General features: G+C 43.6%; 1 protein-coding gene and 1 long non-coding RNA gene across 14 annotated transcripts in view; one reads left to right on the top strand and one right to left on the bottom strand.

Moving 5' to 3' along the window:
• Positions 1-21,029, top strand: part of LOC102445906 (uncharacterized) — a 298,763-nt gene that overhangs the window by 124,655 nt on the left and 153,079 nt on the right. The gene's annotated exons all lie outside the window — the stretch shown is intronic.
• CHST9 (carbohydrate sulfotransferase 9) overlaps positions 11,572-21,029 on the bottom strand; it is a 304,138-nt gene continuing 294,680 nt past the window's right edge. For all 13 annotated transcript variants that reach the window (XM_075920800.1, XM_075920798.1, XM_075920796.1 and 10 more), the window contains one exon: positions 11,572-16,061. In XM_075920800.1, the coding sequence (XP_075776915.1) occupies positions 14,967-16,061 (1,095 nt within the window). In that variant the 3' untranslated portion in view covers positions 11,572-14,966. The remainder of the gene's footprint in view (positions 16,062-21,029) is intronic.

Raw genomic sequence — 21,029 nt, 5'->3', positions numbered from 1 at the left:
GATGTATTAGGCGAAGTATTTCCAGTAGGGATAAGGAGGCATTAGTGCCATTATACAAGGCATTGGTGAGACCCCATTTGGAATACTGTGTGCAGTTCTGGTCTCCCATGTTTAAGAAGGATGAATTCAAACTGGAACAGGTACAAATAAGGGCCACTAGGATGATCCGAGGAATGGAAAACCTGTCTTATGAAAGGAGACTCAAGGAGCTTGGCTTGTTTACTTTAACCAAAAGAAGGCTGAGGGGGGACATGATTGCACTTTTTAAATATATTAGAGGGATAAATACCAGGGAGGGAGAGGAATTATTTAAGTTTAATACCAATGTGGACACAAGAACAAATGGATACAAGCTGCTAGTAGGAAGTTTAGACTTGAGATTAGACGAAGGTTTCTAACCATTAGAGGAGTGAGGTTCTGGAACGGCCTTCCAAGGGAAATAGTGGGGGCAAAAGATCTATCTGGTTTAAACTAGATGGGTTTATGAAAGGGATGGTTTGATGAGATAACATGATCTTGGTAACCAATTGACCATTCATTATCAGTGGGAAATAGGTCAATGGAGGGATGATAGGAGTTACTATAGAGAACTTTCTGGGTGTCTGGCTGATGAGTCTTGCCCACATGCTCAGGGTTTAGTTGATCGCCATATTTGGGGTCAGGAAGGAATTTTCCTCCAGGGTAGATTGGCAGAGGCCCTGGAGGTTTTTCGCCTTCCTCTGTAGCATGGGGTACAGATCACAGCTAGAGGATTCTCTGCATCTTGGGGTCTTCAAAGTATTTGAAGGCTTCAATATCTGAGATATAGGTGAGAGGATTATTCTAGGAGGGGTGGGTGAGATTTTGTGGCCTGCACTGTGCAGGGGGTCAGACTAGATGATCATAATGGTCCCTTCTGACCTTAAAGTCTATGAGTCTATGTAGTCAAACAGAGCAAACTTGCAATTCATATACTACCTATCTACCCACTGCCTCTTTTTCTTCCCCCCCTCCCATCCAATTTTTTTCCCCTTGCATTTCCTCTTAATCCTTAAAACAAAGCTGTCTTCATCTCTGGCAGCCATGGTGGCTGATTTTGCTTGGTAGCAGCACTGGAACTAAGGTGGCAATAGGAGGAGGGGGAGCATGAGGCACCTCCTTCCCTCCTTCATCCTCCCACCCAGGTAAGATGGTGGCCTGGCTGGGGCTCTACCCATGGGTGCGTAAGAAGTGCTTGGGGAGGGAGAGGGTGTGAAGGAGGAGGGAGTGCATGTGCCACCAACAGCTGCTTCCCCTGCCCATGTGGCAGTAATGGCCATGCTCCTTGGGGGGCGGGGCAAGAGGGTATTGGCATGGGCTGTACAAGTCTGGTTAAAGGGTCAAAGGGCATGGGGTGTTAGGCACTGGGGAGCAAGGGGCTGGGTTGTAGCTAGGAGTCAAGGGGGGAGAGCAGGGTTTAGACATCAAAGGGCAAGAGGGGGTGGGTTGCATTGGGTCAATGATTATGGAGCCAGGTGCTGCGCAGCTCATGCTTCTGTCTCGGGGGCAGGTTTGGTAGGTTTAATAATAGAGACATAGAGTATTATGGATGGCTGGACGGGGTCAGAGGGTTCTGGGTATGGAGGTAGAGGAACGTGCAGTGACAAGATGGGATGAGCAGGTTGGCTGATAGGTTTTATTTGTATATTCATTATTTATATAATGAATATACAAATATGCAAATAAAGTATTTCCAGTCCACCAAAATTTTGGGTATGGGTTTGCTGATCCACAGTTTAAAAAGGTAGGGAACCACTGGCCTAATGCATTTCTCTTATTTGCTACAGCACCTTCTTCAAACGGACATCTGAAAGTTCTGATCTCCAAGCCGTTTTGAATAAGGATCTGAATTAGCTGGGTGGGGAAGAGGGAAAGATGGTAGAGCAGAAGAATGCTGACAAAAAAGGAACTGCTTGGGAAACAAGATGCAAAAAGGAAGAGGAGGAAGGGAGAAGATGGAGACTTACAGAAGTGGTTTTAATATTTTGTGAGCATCCATATGAATTCCATAAAGACAGCTCACTTCCACTGACCACTGGGTCATGTCTTTTGAATGAACATGAATGAATAGTAAAAACATATGCACCAAACATGTACATTGTTGGGGCCTTCAAAAGGCTTGCGTATGGTATGAGGAACTTTAAATCAGGAGGAGGATCTCCTGGATGCCTCTAGATATGCTGGTATGCACCTTAGCATAAAGACAAACTTAAATGCTTTTGTCACATATGCTCAGAATACCAAGACTAATTGGCCAAGTCCAATTTATTTGACTGCAGTTACAGTAGGTATATAGACATAGGCATCTTTTTAAGAATAGCTCCTGTTCACTTAGGGTGAGGAGAGTCAGTCATTTGTGACTTGATAGCAGCAAGGCACAATTTGAGTGGGAGGAAAACCTGAGGTTTTTTTTAAAAAATATATTAGTCCTTTAGTGTGCTGGGTACTGTGAAAATATGGAAGAACTCCTGGTCTCTTTCTCTAGCAGTTTACAGTCAAAGACCCCAGAGCTGCTCTGCTCGTAACAGTAGGTGAGTGGATCTGTGCAGCTATACTAGAAACACTGAAGAATGGGGACCTTGCACCATATTTACAAAGTTATTTAGGTGTTGAAAAATGCAGATAGGTGCTCACTGGATTTTACTAAATATGTGATTGGGTTATGTGCCTAAATACATTTGAGGAGGTGGGCCCTGACTCCTGTGTGCAATGGGTGTTAGGTGCCTACCCTATCGGGGGTATTTAGTGAAACTCAGCCAGGCACTTTTGTGAATGCATCCTTATTTGTCTACATACCTTTGTAAATCTGGGCCCTAGGTATGACACACAGTGCTGAAACAAACTCTGTACTGGATGATGTTTCCAATGTGCAGCACAGCAGATCCTGGGCAGCGAGCAGCACCAAAAGCAAGGCTTTGTGGAAGACGTGTGTGTTTGATGGGGAAACTGGAAGACAAATTGGCATTTACATTTGTGCATATAAAACGATATAAGAGTTCAAGTAGATGAAAATGCAAAGAGAAAAGGGAGCGATGAAGTTACAGTAGCTGAAGTGGGATTTTCTCTTTCTTTTTTCTAATCAATACTGTAACCACTTTCTAAGGATGAAAATAATCCAGGATTATATTTCAATATGTTCTGCAGTTTTCCAGCAGTCTCTAATGAGTGCAGCTACATGGGTGGGTTTCAATACTCGAGTTTATTGCACTCAAACCTGTGCTTTGGTCTGTTGAACAGTGCAGCTGAGAATCATTTTATCTTGGAATATTATATTGAAATGAAATGAATTTGCCTAATGATCATAATAAAAATTAAGACAAGATTGTCTCTCATATCCCAACCTCTTTACGTTGGCTTTAAGAGCTGGAGCAATGTAATGGTTCCTCCAGGTCAGACAATTTGGCTCTTAATTTTATGTCACGTCAGTGCTTAGTGAAACCTTAATAATTCTCAATGTTTTGACACAGAGCTGAAACAGAAGCTCTGATTCTGGAGTCTGCCAACTGCACAAAATGAAGCTGAAAGAATTCAGTGAATTATTTGGACATAACTGAAAAGTCATCAGTTTTCTTTGACACCTTCAGACTAAGATATAAAGCAAGTTTGAATATCCTGGGTACAAACGCCCAATGCAATTCAAAGGCAAAAAACAGAAGTCTGATGTACTGTTTTGTACATAATGCAAAATCATGGAACTCATAGTTGTGGGAAATTATGGGGGTGGGAGGGCAGTTAATTATATGACCATAAACAGACTGAAAAAGTTAAAGCTTTATAAACACAAATTATTGACAGCAGATATCAAGTATGCAAAGTAAATATCCTTAAATTAACAAATCATATGAGTTTTTACTTGTTCATTTGTAACAAGCCTAATTCAAAAGTCTAAATCACTGGATTTTAACTCTAATACATTCTCAAGTAGCTTTTCTCTTACTTTTTGATTGCCAATTTTTTTTCATAAGTTTACACACACACACACACACACACACACACACACACACAGTTCTACTAAGATAATTTCCTCTCCAAATCTGTAAATGTACAATTTTATAATTTTCACTACATTTAAAATTAAATTGGTGATCTCCAAGTTAGAAGCAGTCATGTAACGCTAATATATCGGGCCTCAATATCTCCAGTAAGTTTGGTCTTTTGGGGGAAATTCTTCCAGTGAGTGTTTTGGTGTAACACAAGTAAATTAAAAAAAGTGTTTTTTTTTAATTGGCCATAGTTTCCAGTGTATATTAATTTGATTTGAACAATGAATGCTGATGCTCTTAAAAAGGAAGAGTAGGAAATTTTTACTTCCCTCATTTTGGCTAAAATAAATGTTAGCTGTTTGTTCCAGGAGCGGTGCAGTCTAGTGATTCGCACAGAATGAACATTGGAACACCAGCATTCTGACACTTCTGACTCACTAAAATGCTTCTGCCAAGCTATACAACTTCTCTGTTGAATAGCTGACTTATGTCTGAAAAGCATTTTGAGATCCTCACAACAAAGGACATTCAAAACTACCGGCAAAACCTGTACATTAGTTACATAGTGAAGTAAGCTTAAAAGGTCAAACAAATACTGCACTGGAAGACATGGATACCCTAGTGCAGCTGCTTAAGGTAGGTACAGGCAGTCCCCGACTTATGTCGGATCCGCACTTACGAATGGGGCTTTCTCGCCCCGGAGGTCGAGGTAGCGGATTGCTACCTGCGAGCTCCGGGGCGAGAAAGCCCCGTTCGTAAGCTGCTCCGGTGCCCCTGGTCTGCTGGAGACCGTCCCCAGCAGACCACAGGCACCGGGACTCAAGCCGCAGCCATGGGGGGGTCCCGCGCCTCTGAGACTTTGCCAGAGCAAAGCCTCAGAGGCACGGCACCCCGCTGCCGCTGCGGCTCTGCTCCCCGTGTCCCTGGTCTGCTGGGGGGGGGGGGGGGCGGCTAGTGTGCCCCCCCCCCCCAGCAGACCAGGCTTTTGTTTTGGACCCTGGAGCAGAGCAGCTGGGGCGCTGTAGATTGGTCCTGCAGCGCCCGCTCTGGGCACTACTGGACCAACCCGGCAGCACCCCAGCTGCTCTGCCCCAGGTCCTGATTCAGCCGCTGCTGGTCAGTTTCAGCAGTGGCTGAATCAGGACGCCTGGGGCAGAGCAGCTGGGGTGCTGCTGGGCTGGTCCAGTAGCGCCGAGGAGCGGTGCTACTGGAGCAACCCAGCAGCACCCCAGCTGCTCTGCCCCAGGCGTCCCCAAGTCAGCCGCTGCTGAAACTGACCAGCGCTGACTACAGGAAGCCCGAGGCAGAGTTGCTCTGCCCCAGACTTCCTGGAATCAGCGCTGATCAGTTTCAGCAGCAGCTGACTTGGGGAAGCTTGGGGTTCTTAAGTTGAATCTGTATGTAAGTCAGAACTGGCGGTCAGTTTCAGCAGCGGCTGAATCTGGACGCCAGTTCCGACTTACATACAGATTCAACTTAAGAACAAACCTACAGTCCCTATCTTGTACGTAACCCGGGGACTGCCTGTATTACTTATTGCAGTTGAGCCATAGTAGGTCTAAAGATACTATTACGTACTATACTACAATGTGCATTTTTTGTCCCTCAACTAAAAGCATGTCATATGACTGAGTACAAACAAACACTTGTGGGGTTTTACATAGAATATAATGGATAACCTTCAATTTTATGATATCACTTACTGATCTTTGTGAACATCAGCTGATTTACAGCTCCAACTCCCTGTGACCTTTTACAGTTTACTTTTAAAAAATAGAGGTTATCTGAAAATTAGTCCTTTATCTATTGTAATCCCACAAGTCAAATATCACAGTCCCAATTCAATTATACTAAACTCTTATGTTAATTTTAAATCATGAAACTTAATTCCTGGCAAAGCAGCATGGTGAGTTTCAAAATGTGGTTAATGAGGCAAAATACAATGTAGAGTCTGCTACTGAGATCATCTTAATCCCACAGGTGGCTAAAGAGGACGGGGAGAGCCTTTTCCTTACAACAGGCAGGGTTAGATTAAAAAAATAATAATAATTAAATGCAGTTAGGACCTAAGACATCTGACGTTGACATACACTGAAGTTGAATTGCTTTCACAAGTGCTACTGAATAACAGTGTATTAAGCAACTATGGTTTTGTGCACACACTTAGCTTGTACTCTCCCACTGCAAATTGTATATGCAAAATGTGTTAGACTTGCAAAATCCACAGAGGTGATTTGCATCTACAAATGTCTGTTAATCAATGCTCTTTGTTAATTTTTGTTCTCATTAGCACAAGTTCACCATCTCTCCTTTGATTCACACAGTGTTTTAACTCAATAGGATGGCTATGTTTCTGATCTTCAGCCAAACACCTAGTTGAAAAGGGACCCTCCCCAGCCCAGTGAAAATGAGATTGCAGAGTGAGTAAGGGGGGTGCGGAGAGGGACTGAAGTGAGCAGGGTGGGGTCTGGGAGAAGGACTTTGGCAAGGGTGTTTGATTTTGTTTGGTTAGAAAGTTGGCAACCAGAAGTATTAGTTGGTGAAATCTTTTCATGCTGTTTAGACCATGCTGCTTGGGGTCCGACAGAAATATAAATATTTATTTTTGAAAGTGCTCCAAACTTGCACTGCTGAGGACAATGGGAGTTTTTAATCACTGAATTCAGTGGGAACAAGTTTAAGGTTTGGCTCTCATTCAAAGACTTGGTAGTTTATCATTCTGTCTATACTTATTAAATCATTTCTCACAAAACTCAAACACATCATTGGCCTTTCTATGTTATTAGTGGAATCAAAACCCTCTCTTTTTCATGCATAGTGGAAACACAAAATCTGTAAGAATCATTAATACACAAAATCATTGTTATGTGAGAGTTAAAATTGCTGTAGACATGCCTACAGAAACCACTCCCCTCCCTCCCAAAAAAGTAAATAAGAAGCTAAGAATCATAGAATCATAGAATACTAGGACTGGAAGGGACTTCGAGAGGTCATCGAGTCCAGTCTCCTGCCCCCATTGCAGGACCAAATACTGTCTAGACCATCCCTGATAGACATTTATCTAACCTACTCTCAAATATCTCTAGAGATGGGGATTCCACAACCTCCCTGGGCAATTTATTCCAGTGTTTAACTACCCTGACAGTTAGGAACTTTTTCCTAAGGTCCAACCTAAACCTCCCTTGCTGCAGTTTAAGCCCATTGCTTCTTGTTCTACCCTCAGAGGCCAAGATGAACAAGTTTTCTCCCTCCTTCTTATGACACCCTTTTAGATACCTGAAAACGGCTATCGTCCCCCCTCAGTCTTCTCTTTTCTAAACTAAACAAACCCAATTCTTTCAGTCTTCCTTCATAGGTCATGTTCTCTAGACCTTTAATCATTCTTGTTGCTTTTCTCTGGACCCTCTCCAATTTCTCCACATCTTTCTTGAAATGCAGTGCCCAGAACTGGACACAATACTCCAACTGAGGCCTAACCAGCGCAGAGTAGAGCAGAAGAATGACTTCTCGTGTCTAGCTCACAACACACCTGTTAATGCATCCCAGAATCATGTTCACTTTTTTTGCAACAGCATCACACTGCTGACTCATATTCATCTTGAGGTCCACTATAACCCCTAGATCCCTTTCTGCCGTACTCCTTCCCAGTCGCTTCCCATTCTGTATGTGTGAAACTGATTGTTTCTTCCTAAGTGGAGCATTTTACATTTGTCTTTATTAAACTTCATCCTGTTTACCTCAGACCATTTCTCCAATTTATCCAGATCATTTTGAATTATGACCCTATCCTCTAGAGCAGTCGCAACCCCTCGCAGCTTGGTATCATCTGCAAACTTAATAAGCATACTTTCTATGCCAGTATCTAAATCATTGATGAAGATATTGAACAGAGCTGGTCCCAAAACAGACCCCTGCGGAATCCCACTTGTTATACCTTTCCAGCAGGATTGTGAACCATTAAGAACTACTCTCTGAGTACAATTATCCAGCCAGTTATGCACCCAACTTATAGTTACCCCATCTAAGTTGTATTTGCCTAGTTTATTGATAAGAATATTATGCGAGACCGTATCAAACGCCTCACTAAAGTCTAGGTATACCACATCCACTGCTTCTCCCTTATCCACAAGACTTGTTATCCTATCAGAGAAAGTTATCAGATTGGTTTGACATGATTTATTCTTTACAAATCCATGCTGGCTGTTCCATATCACCAGCATGATAGGTGTCATATAAGGGTTTCATAGTCGTCAGTACTGGCTCATCTGTAATTTAAAATCTTTATCAACCTGGAATAGATCAAAACAGCACTTCACAGGAATTCAATTTAGATCATTTGAATTACAAGTGAACACTCATCAGGACAGTGAAATACCAGAATTGAGTCTTGCCTTCACAAGGGAAAAAAGTATATTTGCATTATCCAATGAAGTAAAATCCTAATGAAGCCAAAGCAGCTAATAGTTTTCGCATGACTTAGCCAGTAAGTCTGCACAAGGCAATACTTGAAGACCAAAAGTTCCTTGTGAGGAACCTTCCATTCTTTTTTGAGGGTCTGCGAGCATACGTACTCATGGGAAAGTAGCAAGCAGTGCCCTTGAATGGAAGATGGGTGAGGTGTAATGCAATGCTGCATGTCTTTTTATTCAGTGGGACAGCCTCTCTTGGAAACAGGTTTTCCCTGGTACCTTTTTTGATGAATAGTCTTGGATTTTTTTGAAGGGTTTGATTTTTTTCAGGTAAAAGCAGTGTAATTTTAGCATCTAGAATGTGCAGACTAGGGCTGTTAAAATTAATCAACTAAACAAATAGTCGATGGAATTTCCATCAACTATTCAATTAGTCGATAAGGGCACTTCCGCTTCAGAATGTAGCAAAAGTCCGCCCAGCTGTTGCTAACCTTTCAAAGGCAGAAGTCCAGTGTTCCGCCTTTGAAATGTACAAGAGCCCCAGCAGGGGCTTTTATGCATTTCAAAGACTGAAACACTGCTTGGAGCCTGGGGCCAGCCCCGGGCTCCATGCGGCACTTCCACTTTGAAATGTACAAGAGCCCCTTCCAGTTCTCCCCCCTGCTTGCAACCTCTTTCTGAGAGTGTCAGGAAGGGGTGAAGCAACTAGCTTTTGCTTATCCGATAGTTGACTAGTCGCTTACATCCCTAGTGCAGACGTGTTTCCTGGGAGTGGAAGCAGGGGTACAGAGAGCTCTAGAAGGCAGATATATTGGACAAGGTGGAGTCTGATATCACTGTGAGTATAAAATTAGGGTGTGACCTCACGGTCACCTTGTCCCTATGAGCCATAGTGCAATGTGGTGTGGCCAGGAGTGGGTGGAGTGCACTTGCCCTTCCTGAAGAGTTGATGTCTATAAGGAAAACTACCTTTATAGGCAGATGCTCTAAAACACTTCCTCTAAGAGGCTCAAAAGAGAGACCCTATGGCCTGGTCTCACTACAGTGGAGGTCGAATTCAGATACGCAACTCCTGCTACATTAATTATATAGCTGGAATTCACATATTTTAAATCAGGGGTGGCCAACCTGGGGCTCGCGAGCCACATGCGGCTCTTCACCCCTGAAAGTGCAGCTCACGAAGCCTCCTCCACGGCTCGCAAAGCTGCCCCATGCGCTCCTACAAACAGCCCCCAGCTCCCTGTGCTTCCATGCCATTCACACAGTGTCCCGTCAGCATCCCTTAGGGTATGTCTACACTACAAAGTTAGTTCGAACTAACTTAGTTCGAATTAGTTAATTCGAACTAAGCTAGTTCGAACTAACGCATCTAGAACTAAAAACTAGTTCGAACTAGCGTTTTGCTAGTTCGAACTAGTAAGTCCACATTGAGTGGACTCTGAACAGGGCTTAAGGATGGCCGGAAGCAGTGCTGGCAGGGCATAAAAGGAGGACTTAGAGCATGGAGATGCTGTCTCAGGCTAGCCGAGGGCTGCGCTTAAAGGGTCCCGACCCCCACCCCGGACACACAGTTCTCAGGGGTGCCCCGCTTGCAAAGAAGTTCTGGCTTGGAGTGCCCTGAGTGCCCACACTGGGCACATCACACCACTCGGCCATCAGCCCGGCTGCACTTGCCGCAGGCTGCCATCTGGGGAGAGGGAGTAATTGGGGGGCTGCAGGAGAGCTTCCACCCTCAGAAGCCCACAGAGCCAGCCCAGTCCTCCCCATTGGGGGCTCGTACCCCATTCCTCCCTCACCTCCTTCCACTTACCCTTCCCTAGCCCCCCTTCTTATTGATGTACAAAATAAAGATAACGTTTCTTCCAACATTGACTCTGTCTTTATTGAAAAAAACTGGGGGAGACTGGGAAAAGGAGGTGGGAGAGGGGAAGAGAAAGGCTGGGAGAGGGGAGGGCAACTAACATGATCAGGGGTTGGGAACAGGTCCCAGATGAAGAAAGGCTACAGAGACTGGGACTGTTCAGCTTAGAAAAGAGGAGACGGAGGGGGGACAGGATAGAGGTCTCTAAAAGCAGGGGTTGGGTGGAGAGTGTGCATTCAGAAAAGTTCTTCCTGAGTTCCCATAAAGAAGGACTAGAGGACACCAAAGGAAAGGAATGGGTAGCAGGCTTGAAACTAGTAAGAGAAAGTTGTTGTTCTTGACAAAGCAAATAGTTAACCTGTGGAACTCCTTGCTGCAGGAGGCTGTGAAGGCTACAACTAGAACAGAGTTGAAAGGGAAGTGAGATCAAGTCATGGAGGTTGGGTCAATGGAGTCCTATTAGCCAGAGGGTAGGAGTGGTGTCCCTGCCCAAAGTTTGTGGAAGGCTGGAGAGGGATGGCACGAGACAAATGGCTTGGTCATTGTCTTCGGTCCATCCCCTCCAGGGTCCCTAGGGTTGGCCGCTGTCGGCAGACAGGCTACTGGGCTAGATGGACCTTTGGTCTGACCCAGTACGGCCATTGTAAGCTCAGGGCTCAGTGTCGGGGGTCTCAGTGGACCCCCTTGATTTTCATGCACACCTGGTCCTGGGTGGCCAGGCTGGCAGCTCTCCTGCCCTAGACGGCCACTTTCCTGTGCCTAGTGCGGAGATCGTGGACGAGGTCCACGATGTCCGCACTAGCCCAGGAAGGTGCCCGCCTCTTGCGGTCCAGGGCAAGCTCCCGGGAGCCGCCAGCCTGGTCCCGGCAAGAGGGGGTGGGCTGGGGGGCATCGGGTGGGTGGCTCTGTGCCGTGCCAGGTGCAGGGTCTGCTAGCTGGGTGCTGGCAGGCTTGCACCTGGCACGGGCACCGTAGCCAGCCCGTGCCCCTTTAAGGGGTCCGGGGCTGGGAGGGGGGCATAGAGTTTCCCTGGTGTTGGCCAGAGTGGCCACCAGGGAAACCTGGGGAGGGCTAGCCTCCCACTAGTTCGAACTAAAGGGCTACACAGCCCTTAGTTCGAACTAGCTAGTTCGAACTAGGCGTTAGTCCTCGTAAAATGAGGTTTACCTAGTTCGAACTAAGCGCTCCGCTAGTTCGATTCAAATTCGAACTAGCGGAGCGCTAGTGTAGCACCTATTAAAGTTAGTTCGAACTAACGTCCGTTAGTTCGAACTAACTTTGTAGTGTAGACATACCCTTACTCCTTACATCCCGATGGGGGTGCCCTCTGAGTCCAATTTAGCAGGTCTATACTAAATCTGCTAAATTGAACTCCCAGAAGGTCAACCATGGCAGTGTCAATCTTCCGCATCGTGAAGACATGCCCTATGAGTCTGGTCATTTACAAGGTTAATCCAAGGACAGAGGAGGCCCCTTTGTAGAAAGAATGGTTTTAGAAAGAACCTAAGAGCAGAGCAGTGGGCCTGTCTTTAATACGCTTTTGGTGGCTCAAATGAGAGCTGAACGGACCTGGAGGGAAGCTGGGGATGGTTCTTGCACTAAATAAAAAGGGGGCTGCGATGGTTCTGTTCACTAAGGATATTAGAAAGGTAACAGTTTCTAGCTCTCCTGGAAGCAGTCAAGGAACAGAGGTGGTTGGGAGTGCATACCCTTAAAGAGATCATCTTCACATGAAAACACTTGTGTGCCCCCACTGGACACAGCAATATGGAAAAGGTGCCAAATCCTACAAGTGTGAATACTCAAGACACCCTTGAAGAAAGGCCAGCAATTGTATCTGAGGGAAAATATTTCAACACACATAATCCCTGATCCCTGTAATATTTAATCATACACATGACTTTACTCACCCATACAGTTTCATTGGCTTGCTGGATCCACAGCAGCAAACACCAAAAACATTTGGAGTCACAAGAGGGAGAAAAAGGGGGGGAAAAATCAGTGAAGTAATTTTTTCCCATAAGATGGCTCCAGAGATGTACCAAGTACTTTCCTTCAAAAGACCCACAATGTCCTATATTTGTACACTAAAATATATAGCCATACTTCATAGGCATCAATGTGTGCACACACAATCCTGCCATATTTCCCTGTGCGTACATGCCTGGAACATTGTATGCCTTTATGTTCCTTATCCCGCAGTGTCCTCTCTCCATGTTTCTTTCCCACTCTCTTTTCTCTCCCACAAACCTTTGTGTACAGTCTCTTCAATGTAGGGTGCCTATTCCCTTCCTACCTCACTGGGAGAAGAACTGAAAGGTGCCCATGGTCCAGTTTTGGGGGAAGCGGACTCTTCCATCCCCTTGCTACAAGTGCAGCTAGCAGGGAGGACGCTAAACTCTTCCCTCTAATGGGTCAGTTTGGAACTTTCACTGCTCTCAGCTTTGAGCGATTTGCTAACCTGTGATCATCAGCTGTACGATAGGCCTCCTGGACAGCAGCACTTATGGGGTTAGAACTGGCCTCCCCCCCTTTCCTCTTTTCTACCACAGGCTGAGAGTTGAGATTAGAAAACGGCACTTCAGTGCCCCTACTCCTCAGACTAGGTTTGTGATGGGGAAATGCTCTCCTACCTCCCTGCCTGTCCCTCGGCAACTGTGCCTTTGGCAATATTAGAGCCATACAGTTATTTGGGGAAGGAACCTTGGAAGCAGTCATTCTGATAATGAAGAATGGAGAGTCACTAACCACAGAGTTCTATAGAAGGTTCTCCTCATTCTACAATTCCTCGTATCCCGAGACTGGAAGCAACTATTTCAAAACTACAAAAAATAAAAAATAAGGTTGGGTTTTGCTCTCATAGGTTTAGCAGAGATTTTATGGAGACTTTTCCCGAGTTTTTGAGGAGGGTTCCCACCTTCTGGAACATTCCAAGCATCTATACCATAATGCTTCAGAAGCAACTGATTGCATCACAGATGAGTGTGTAAGAATTTCTGGATAACTGCATGTTCAACCCCACGTCTCCATGATCTGCTCAGGTCCCAGGCCTCTAAGTCTTTACTTCTCTCTGGGCAGAGACCCATGTCCCACTCCATTCTGACCTGAGGTTTTAGCCTGTAGTCCCTTTGGCACTTCCTGTGATTTTCCCTAGTAGGTCTGACAAACGTGCAGCCTCTGCACTTTAGAACAATTAAGAACTAGACAACTGTTATTAGCAATGACCACACAGCTTTTCCAAAGCAAGGTACATTTATTTAAAGCTAAAAATGAAAACACAAAGCAAATCCAAGATCGGACTCCCCATCTGTCCTATGGACCCTGGCACGTTCCAGTTTTCCAGACTTTCAGTGGGATTGGGTGCTCCCTTGAACAAAAGGTCACATCCATTTATTAAATCTTAAAGGTGGCTCTTGAGTCTGCTATACCCCCCAAACCCTTTGTCAGCCTCCTAAAACCAGGTAAAACAAATCAATACCCCTTTCCCCCAGGAAACTGAAGCCTCAAAGAGCTGGATATCTCCATAACCCAGCCTTGGGATTTTTACATTAATCACTTCCTAATCGTTTTAGTTACTTGTGGAGCTTGAAAATCCTCCCCAACCAGACATACCTGGCTCATGGAAATAGAGATAATAGTTATAAGTTAGATACAGTAGTCTCAAGATATACTTGTCTTCATTACATCTGTCACAAATAGGGTATTCCACCCTCCTGCCCTCAGGTTCTATACCGTTATAACCAGGATAATGGGATTTTGTACTCACATTCCATAAATCTGCCTCAGGGATTACAGTGGCCATTTCCTATCCTGTCACTTCAGAAAGCAGCATCCTCCATCTTTCTGAGGTTTGCTGCTTGATGGCCCAAACTCAGCAAAGGAGAGAAAAGATACCAGAACACAGCTCACAACCCATGGCAACCATTCTGTCAGAAGCAGCTGTTGCAATATAGTAATCCCTATTTAACTGTGATCATGGTTACCAACGATCCTAAAATAATGGGTGCCCATGCAACAGGATCTTTCACTGCCTGTGATGGGGGGCAATAGCCATGCACTGACATTGCTGCCATAGAAAACCTCCACAGATGTTCCACAGCAACCACTGTATTGTTCTGCCAGATACTTAGGATGGCCACCAGGTTCAGGGTTTTGCTCATAGAAATCCTTCATATGATGTACACTATTTAAAAATTAAAATGCCAAGAGAGGCAGTAGGTGATAAATGGGTACATCACTGCCACTGATAACATTACATATATCTTATAGAATTTACCAATAATATTTTTCAGTCGTGGCATCTTAATAAAAATTCAAAAAGCTTGACATATTATTCCTATACAGACACACACGCAAATCTGTGCTATTTTGAATGTTTTTCAAATCATCACAAGAACATTAGCAGAGCTAATGAAACAGCTGGCCAGATTACTGCTGCCACAATAGAATCCATTACTCAATAGCAGTTTTCCCCCATCGTTTCAGTGCAATGTAGATCGTTTACAGGTCTTTTTGTGCTCTTCTCCTATAATTGTGTCAATTGGTGTCACTTTCATTCATAAAATCTCCACTAAGTCAAGCCAATTCCACGTAGCAGTTACAACTCTGTCCACTCAGAGCTTTAAGGTAACATTACAGTTGCTGGCTTGAGGCCAAAATGTTAAATGTCTGATAGAATTTAAAAATCATTCAGAGCTACACAACTGGTGTTGTGTAATTAAACATTAAATAATCCAAGTAATAAAAATCATAGGTCAGCTGTGTGTCTGTCCTGGACAGCTCCTTTAAGTACTGTCTCACAACTTCCATAGTTGTTCTTTCATCAGAGGAATGTCTGTCTTTGAAATTAGGAAACTTCAACTGTGCTGGGGCACCTATCAATTGCAAAAAGTAATTGGCATCTTCCTCCAGAGTTTCAAATTTTCCTATGAAATCATAGTTGATGAAGCAGGGATAGCAGAGTTTGCTGATCTGATCCCAGTGAATGTCCATTCCTACTGGGCGGTGGGAGTCTAATAAATACTGAATGAATTCTTTGAACTTAACACCTGATCCTGTTTTCAGTGCCTCCTCCTGTGCATTAAGTCTGTATTTCTTAATAATAGCCTTTCCAAACACTGGGTGGTAGTAGCTGTTTGGGTGTTCAAATTTATCCCTGAATGCAGACACCAGTCTTTCCATGGGGTCACGTACAAATATAGTTTTAGTGTAGGTATTTAAACGTGTCTGTATCCCTTTTAAGTCATAACTGTCCAATTTCTTCAGATGCTTTCCATAGTGTACGGCATCATGGCTAATACTGTATGCTGAAGAAGCAAGTCCATTGAGCACCATCAGAATCCTTTTCCAATTGGAACAGCCTGCTTTAGGCACTTCACAGTACAAGATTTTGTGTCTGTCCTCCACATATATTCTGGATACCATATGCAGTAGATGGGTTCTGAGCTGGTTCTCACGATTGTATTTTTTACAGAAGTCATAAAGAAAAGATCTGCGTTTCTCTTGAGCTTCATCTGTGGTTTTCCATCTGCCATCTATGATTAAACTCTTATTTAAAGGGCGCACTGCTGGTGGTAAATTCACTTGTTTAAGCTGGTTTAAAAAGGATTTAGTCATCTTCTGCTGTTCAGATAATTGTCTCACCAATGAGCTGGCTACCTCAATGAGAGGCCTAGCTTTCTCCCGTGAATGTCTACTATTGATTACACTTGTCTGTCGTTTGCTGAGATTAGCAGCAGCACAATTTTTTGGTGCCATGGCAAGGTCTTCTGGGAGCTGGAGCTTGGAATCCTGTCAACATTAAAAGAATGAAAAGTTAAAGCATATTTTAGCACAGCTGGCCCCATTTACTTAAAATATTACTATTGTGGAAAAAGTGGTAGCGGTATGAAAAATACATTTGGCACAATCAGCTCTACTTGGGGACAGAAGCCCGCAGAACAGGTTTACAGCCAGTCCCAGATGTGTGCAATTTACTACTGAGTTTGGAGGAGAGCAATATATGCTTTTAGACTGATAAGCTAGTTAACAGCAGATCCGCTTAAACACCAGGGCTCCAGTAAGTCCATAGAATTAAGAATATCTCTGTTGTGAGATTCAGAACAGCTGTACACAAAGAGATTAATGCACCCTGCTGGCTTTAAGTCTTAGGCCCATTTACAGTATTAGTCATGTTGAGAGTCCTAAGTGTAGACACATTGATAAGCCACTAAAGTCTCTTTAAGCACGGTTTGTTTTAGAGCAGCTCAGAGCAAGACTTGTCAGCATAGTGCTTAAAATGGTTTTATCAGGGAATGGGCTGACTGCACTAGCGCAGCAGTTTCCAAACTTTCTGCTTGCATTTTCAGCTTTTTATTACTTCCTATGACCCCTGGCAACAGGAAGGATGTCATTATGTGCAAGGTCATGTTGGGTACAGGATGCCATTTTGCTCTAGAAAAAAATGGCATTCTTCATGCAACATGATCTTGCCCATACATACCATTCATGTGAGGAGTAAACGTGTGCACCATGCCACTTGCAAGCCAGTTGGGGAACCACTGGATTAGTGTGCTTGGGGAGGTGATACAGCAAGTGCAAAGGGTGCAAAAATGGAGGCCCATATTTTAAACATTTCTCCTAACAGCACTGGAGTTTGTGAGGTTTATACAGGAAAACAATGAAGTCACCTTTAAAGGATTTCTAACATTCGCCACAAGTTGATGATTCACGAGGTAACTGGTTTCATTTTCCACAACTGTTCTTAACTGAGGTCTTTGAAAACTGGCAGTTTTGGGGATCTTTTTCAAAGACAAAGTAGTGCTGCCTCTTTAGCATCTGCTCTGCACCCGAGACTTTTAAATTACTTATAAAGGGAGTATGGGATGGTATAAAGCTTGTGAATACCATTTTGAAACTGAGCCTACAGATATGCAAGCAGTTTCAAGAAGCCGTAACTTACCTTGCAATATGATCAGTGAGAAAGGAATTTCCAAAAAGGTCATTGGGGAATCGGCCAACTCCATACTCCTTCAAACTCTCATATATGTTAGGAGTCTTAAAGGGCTCTGCTCTTATTTCTACATTTGCCAGTGTAAAACCATTGTACATAATTCAGTGAACATTTTAGTGCTCAGCGGAGTGCAATTTGGTATTTAAAGAATTACAAAAAGGCATTTAGCAGTCCCAGTTTGGTCTTATCCATGCTTAAAAAAAGAACTTTTTCATCTTAGATAGATGCATATATTTAGAGATTAAGGGCAAATTCTTGCCCAAGAATGGGAAGGATTTAAGCGAGTGGTGCAGTCCAAGAGCAAGAGAGTCCTGAAGCAGTGAATGATTGTAAGTTCAAGTTGCATTTAGGTTTCACAGTGAATGATGGTGAAACAATGGAATGTTTCAATAGAAGAAAATCACAACCATTGTGGAATATAGTGTTCTCTCAATACAGAGACAGCATATGCTTTTGCTCAGAATGGAAAAATCTAGAATTTAAAAGAGGCAATTTTGTATAGGAAATCGGGAAACACACCTGGATACTGTGGGGCTAAAAAAAATCCTTTTCCAATCTCTGAAGGCATTTTATTTGATAAAACACAGAAACAACAATGTAAAATATGGTGCTTTTGTCCAAAGGAGTCTTTGCTAAGGCAGTGAGAGGACTATCATCTGGGAGGGGGCATCTCCAATTGACAGCATTGTTACTGATGTTCTTGTTCTTGCCTAAGATGTCTGCCTAACAATACCTGATGATTTCAATATTTCCAAAAGCCCAGTGAAGAGAGAAATCAAGAGTTGTAATAGTACCTCATGACTCCTCATTGTTTGATCATCAGCTGAGGACCCTAAATCTATGGAACAAAGGACTATGGGTCACTTGAGTTACTATATGTATATGTATATGTATATGTATATGTATATGTATATTTATATGTATATGTATGTATTTGAAGACCCTTTGATAAAATATCAGAGTATTAAATAATATGATGGAAGATCATATGGGGAAACTTTTTATAACTGGTGAGCTAGTTTGATTCCATCAAATCAGGGGAAAGGACAGAGATGACCATAACCTTGGTATTGACGCTATTCAGTTCTGTCTCCATTTGAGACCCAGAACCAAGCTCAAAGTTATCCTCAAGGATACACAAAGGAGCTACAAGAAGAGGACAGCATTTCAACTTGGTTAACTCAGAAACTGAGAATACAACAGTTGAGAATACAACAGCTGGAATGAATGCTGCAGTGTATGAGACAGACATGAATACTCTATTGGAGCAGGATATGCTGAATCCTACAGAGGAGCCTCAGAAGTACAACTTACATATAGTAGGAGTTAGGGATGTTAAGAACTAGTCAACTATCCGGTAAGCAAATGCTTATCGGATAGTCGACAGGATAGTCCCCCGCTGATCCTGGGCTCCAAGCCACTTTGAAATGCTCAGGCTCCACGGGCATTCGAAAGCGGCAGCGCCACCTGGAGCCCGAGATCAGCTGGGGACTCCCCAGCTGACTCCAGGTTCCATGCGGGCGCTTCCGCTTTCAAATGCACAAGAGCCCCAGCAGGGGCTATTGTGCATTTCAAAGAGGAAGTCCCACTGGCCCTGGGTTCCATGCGGCGTTCCAACTTTGAAAGGCACAAGAGCCCCTGCTGGAGTTCTTGTACATTTCAAAGGCAGAACGTGGAAATGCTTATCGACTAGTTGACGGAAATTCCATCGACTACTCAACTAGTAAATTAATCGCTAGTTAACATCCCTAGAAGAAGTCACTTGAAAGTGATATCCTTTTAGGAAGCTGAGAAGAAAAAACCTCCAAACAGAACAAAGACTTGGGGGTGGGGGAAAATGATGACATGGGACTGTCTAAGGACAAGAAAAGAATTTAATAAATATGTAAGCTTCTTTTTGTTGCTGTGTTAATTTCCTTTTCTTTTCCTGTTAAGCTGTGTGTTCCATAGAAGATTATATAAAAGAGGTTAATAAATACTGCTGTAAGCATCACAAAGAGTGGCGTGGTTGCAGTGTGTGTTGCTATAAATAAACTATACTTAAGAATTGAAACTGAGCAGTGGGTGATTTTCAAAGGCACATTAGCACCTAACTCCAAGGAAACTCTCTCCGGAAATTCACAGAAGAGATTAACAACCTCTGCATGTGTGTATATATAATTGAGTAAGGAACTGGGTTAATTAGTGAGAACAATAGATGCTTTTCCATAGTCTGAACTCTGCTTAAAGGGGAAGGCCATCAAATGGGTGTTTTCTACATGAAAGCTTCACTTCAACACCTGGTCCTCTTACCCTCTTATTCCCTGCCCTGTCCCTCTCATCTCCCTTCCTTTCCCATGTACTTTATCCCCAATTAAATAAGCTTATATTTTAATACACGTTATATTCTTTCATCTACAACGTGTTTGCCTTGTCTATTTAGATTGTAAGTTCTATGGGGCAGAGACCATTCACTGCTCTGTTTGTATAGCACCTAGCACAGAGAGGGGCAAACTATGGCCTAAGAGTCCCATCTGGCCCATCAGACCCTTCAGTTTGGTCCCCAAGCTCCTGCCAGGCAGCAGGGTCAGAAGAGCCTTGCTGGGAGGAGCCATCCCCACTCCTGGGCAGCACAGTGAGCAGGGATAGCTTGTCATTCGGCCACCAGGGACACTAGTCCCTGGTCCCTCCCCTTTGGACTCCCTTCCCCATAAGCTTCAGGTCCTGCCTTCCTGCCAGCTCCGGTGCTTCACGCAGTGCAGTCAGTGGGTGGAGCTGTTCAGAGGCTTAGCAGGTAAGCCTTACCCAGACTTACCTTTACTGCTCCACTGCTTCCCTGGTACAGCTCCTCTTTAGTCCTTCCCCACCCCCACTATGCCCTACAGAGTCCTCAACACCCATCTCCGTAACATTCACATTGATTGCCCTTCGTACAATTTCTGTACCCACATGTAGCCCTCAGAGCACAAAGTCTGCCCACTTCTGACCTAGCACAATAGGGTCCCCCCTTGGTTTGCCCTTAGGCACTACTGTAGTATATAGGATTCATAATAATATATTACCCCTACAATACTGGCAAACCTAGCTGTTGTGTCTGGGAGCATTGACTGAATGACAGCCCAGCCACATAGTGTTGAAGGGTTTTAACCTTTTTGTGGAGGTCGGAGGTAAACCCATATGAAATCTCTGCTAGAATTTTTGAAGACAGGACATTATGATGACCAAGTTTTTCAAAAGCTATCAGTGATTTTGAGTGTTTACATTTTTGGGTGTTCAGGATATGAGAACCCACTACAGAAAGTACAAAGGACTCATCCTCTGTGTATTATGTTCCTTCAGTGTGTCTGAATTGAACAATCTCAAAACACTGTTGACAATCTTGGCCATTATTTGTATTTATAAAACACAAGCCTTTGGATACAATTATAATTTTTTAAAAACACAACTTAAAAATCTACTAACAATAGTCAGCTGGCACTGGCAGATAATTCCAGATTAATCACTAACTACAATAACTACAATGTTTTAAGAACTTTCCATTTTGACATGAGAGCAAAACGCTTCACTGTTCCTTGATACTTAAAAAAAAAAAAAAAAAAAAGTCAACGACATAAATACTCCCTCTCAAACTTTCCCCCTCACACATACACTTGGACTCTAACAATGTGAAAAGAAATGGATTTCAAAAATCACTATGGAGAGCAGTGAGTCTCTTATCGAGACATTTTGACAACCCGTGCTACATTAATTGAAGTGCTCCCTCCTAAGCCAGTAGTTGTGCATTCACT

The sequence above is a fragment of the Pelodiscus sinensis genome, chromosome 2 (genome assembly GCF_049634645.1).
Source record: "Pelodiscus sinensis isolate JC-2024 chromosome 2, ASM4963464v1, whole genome shotgun sequence".
Taxonomy (NCBI): domain Eukaryota; kingdom Metazoa; phylum Chordata; order Testudines; family Trionychidae; genus Pelodiscus; species Pelodiscus sinensis.
This window is presented reverse-complemented; position numbering and strand designations above follow the sequence as displayed.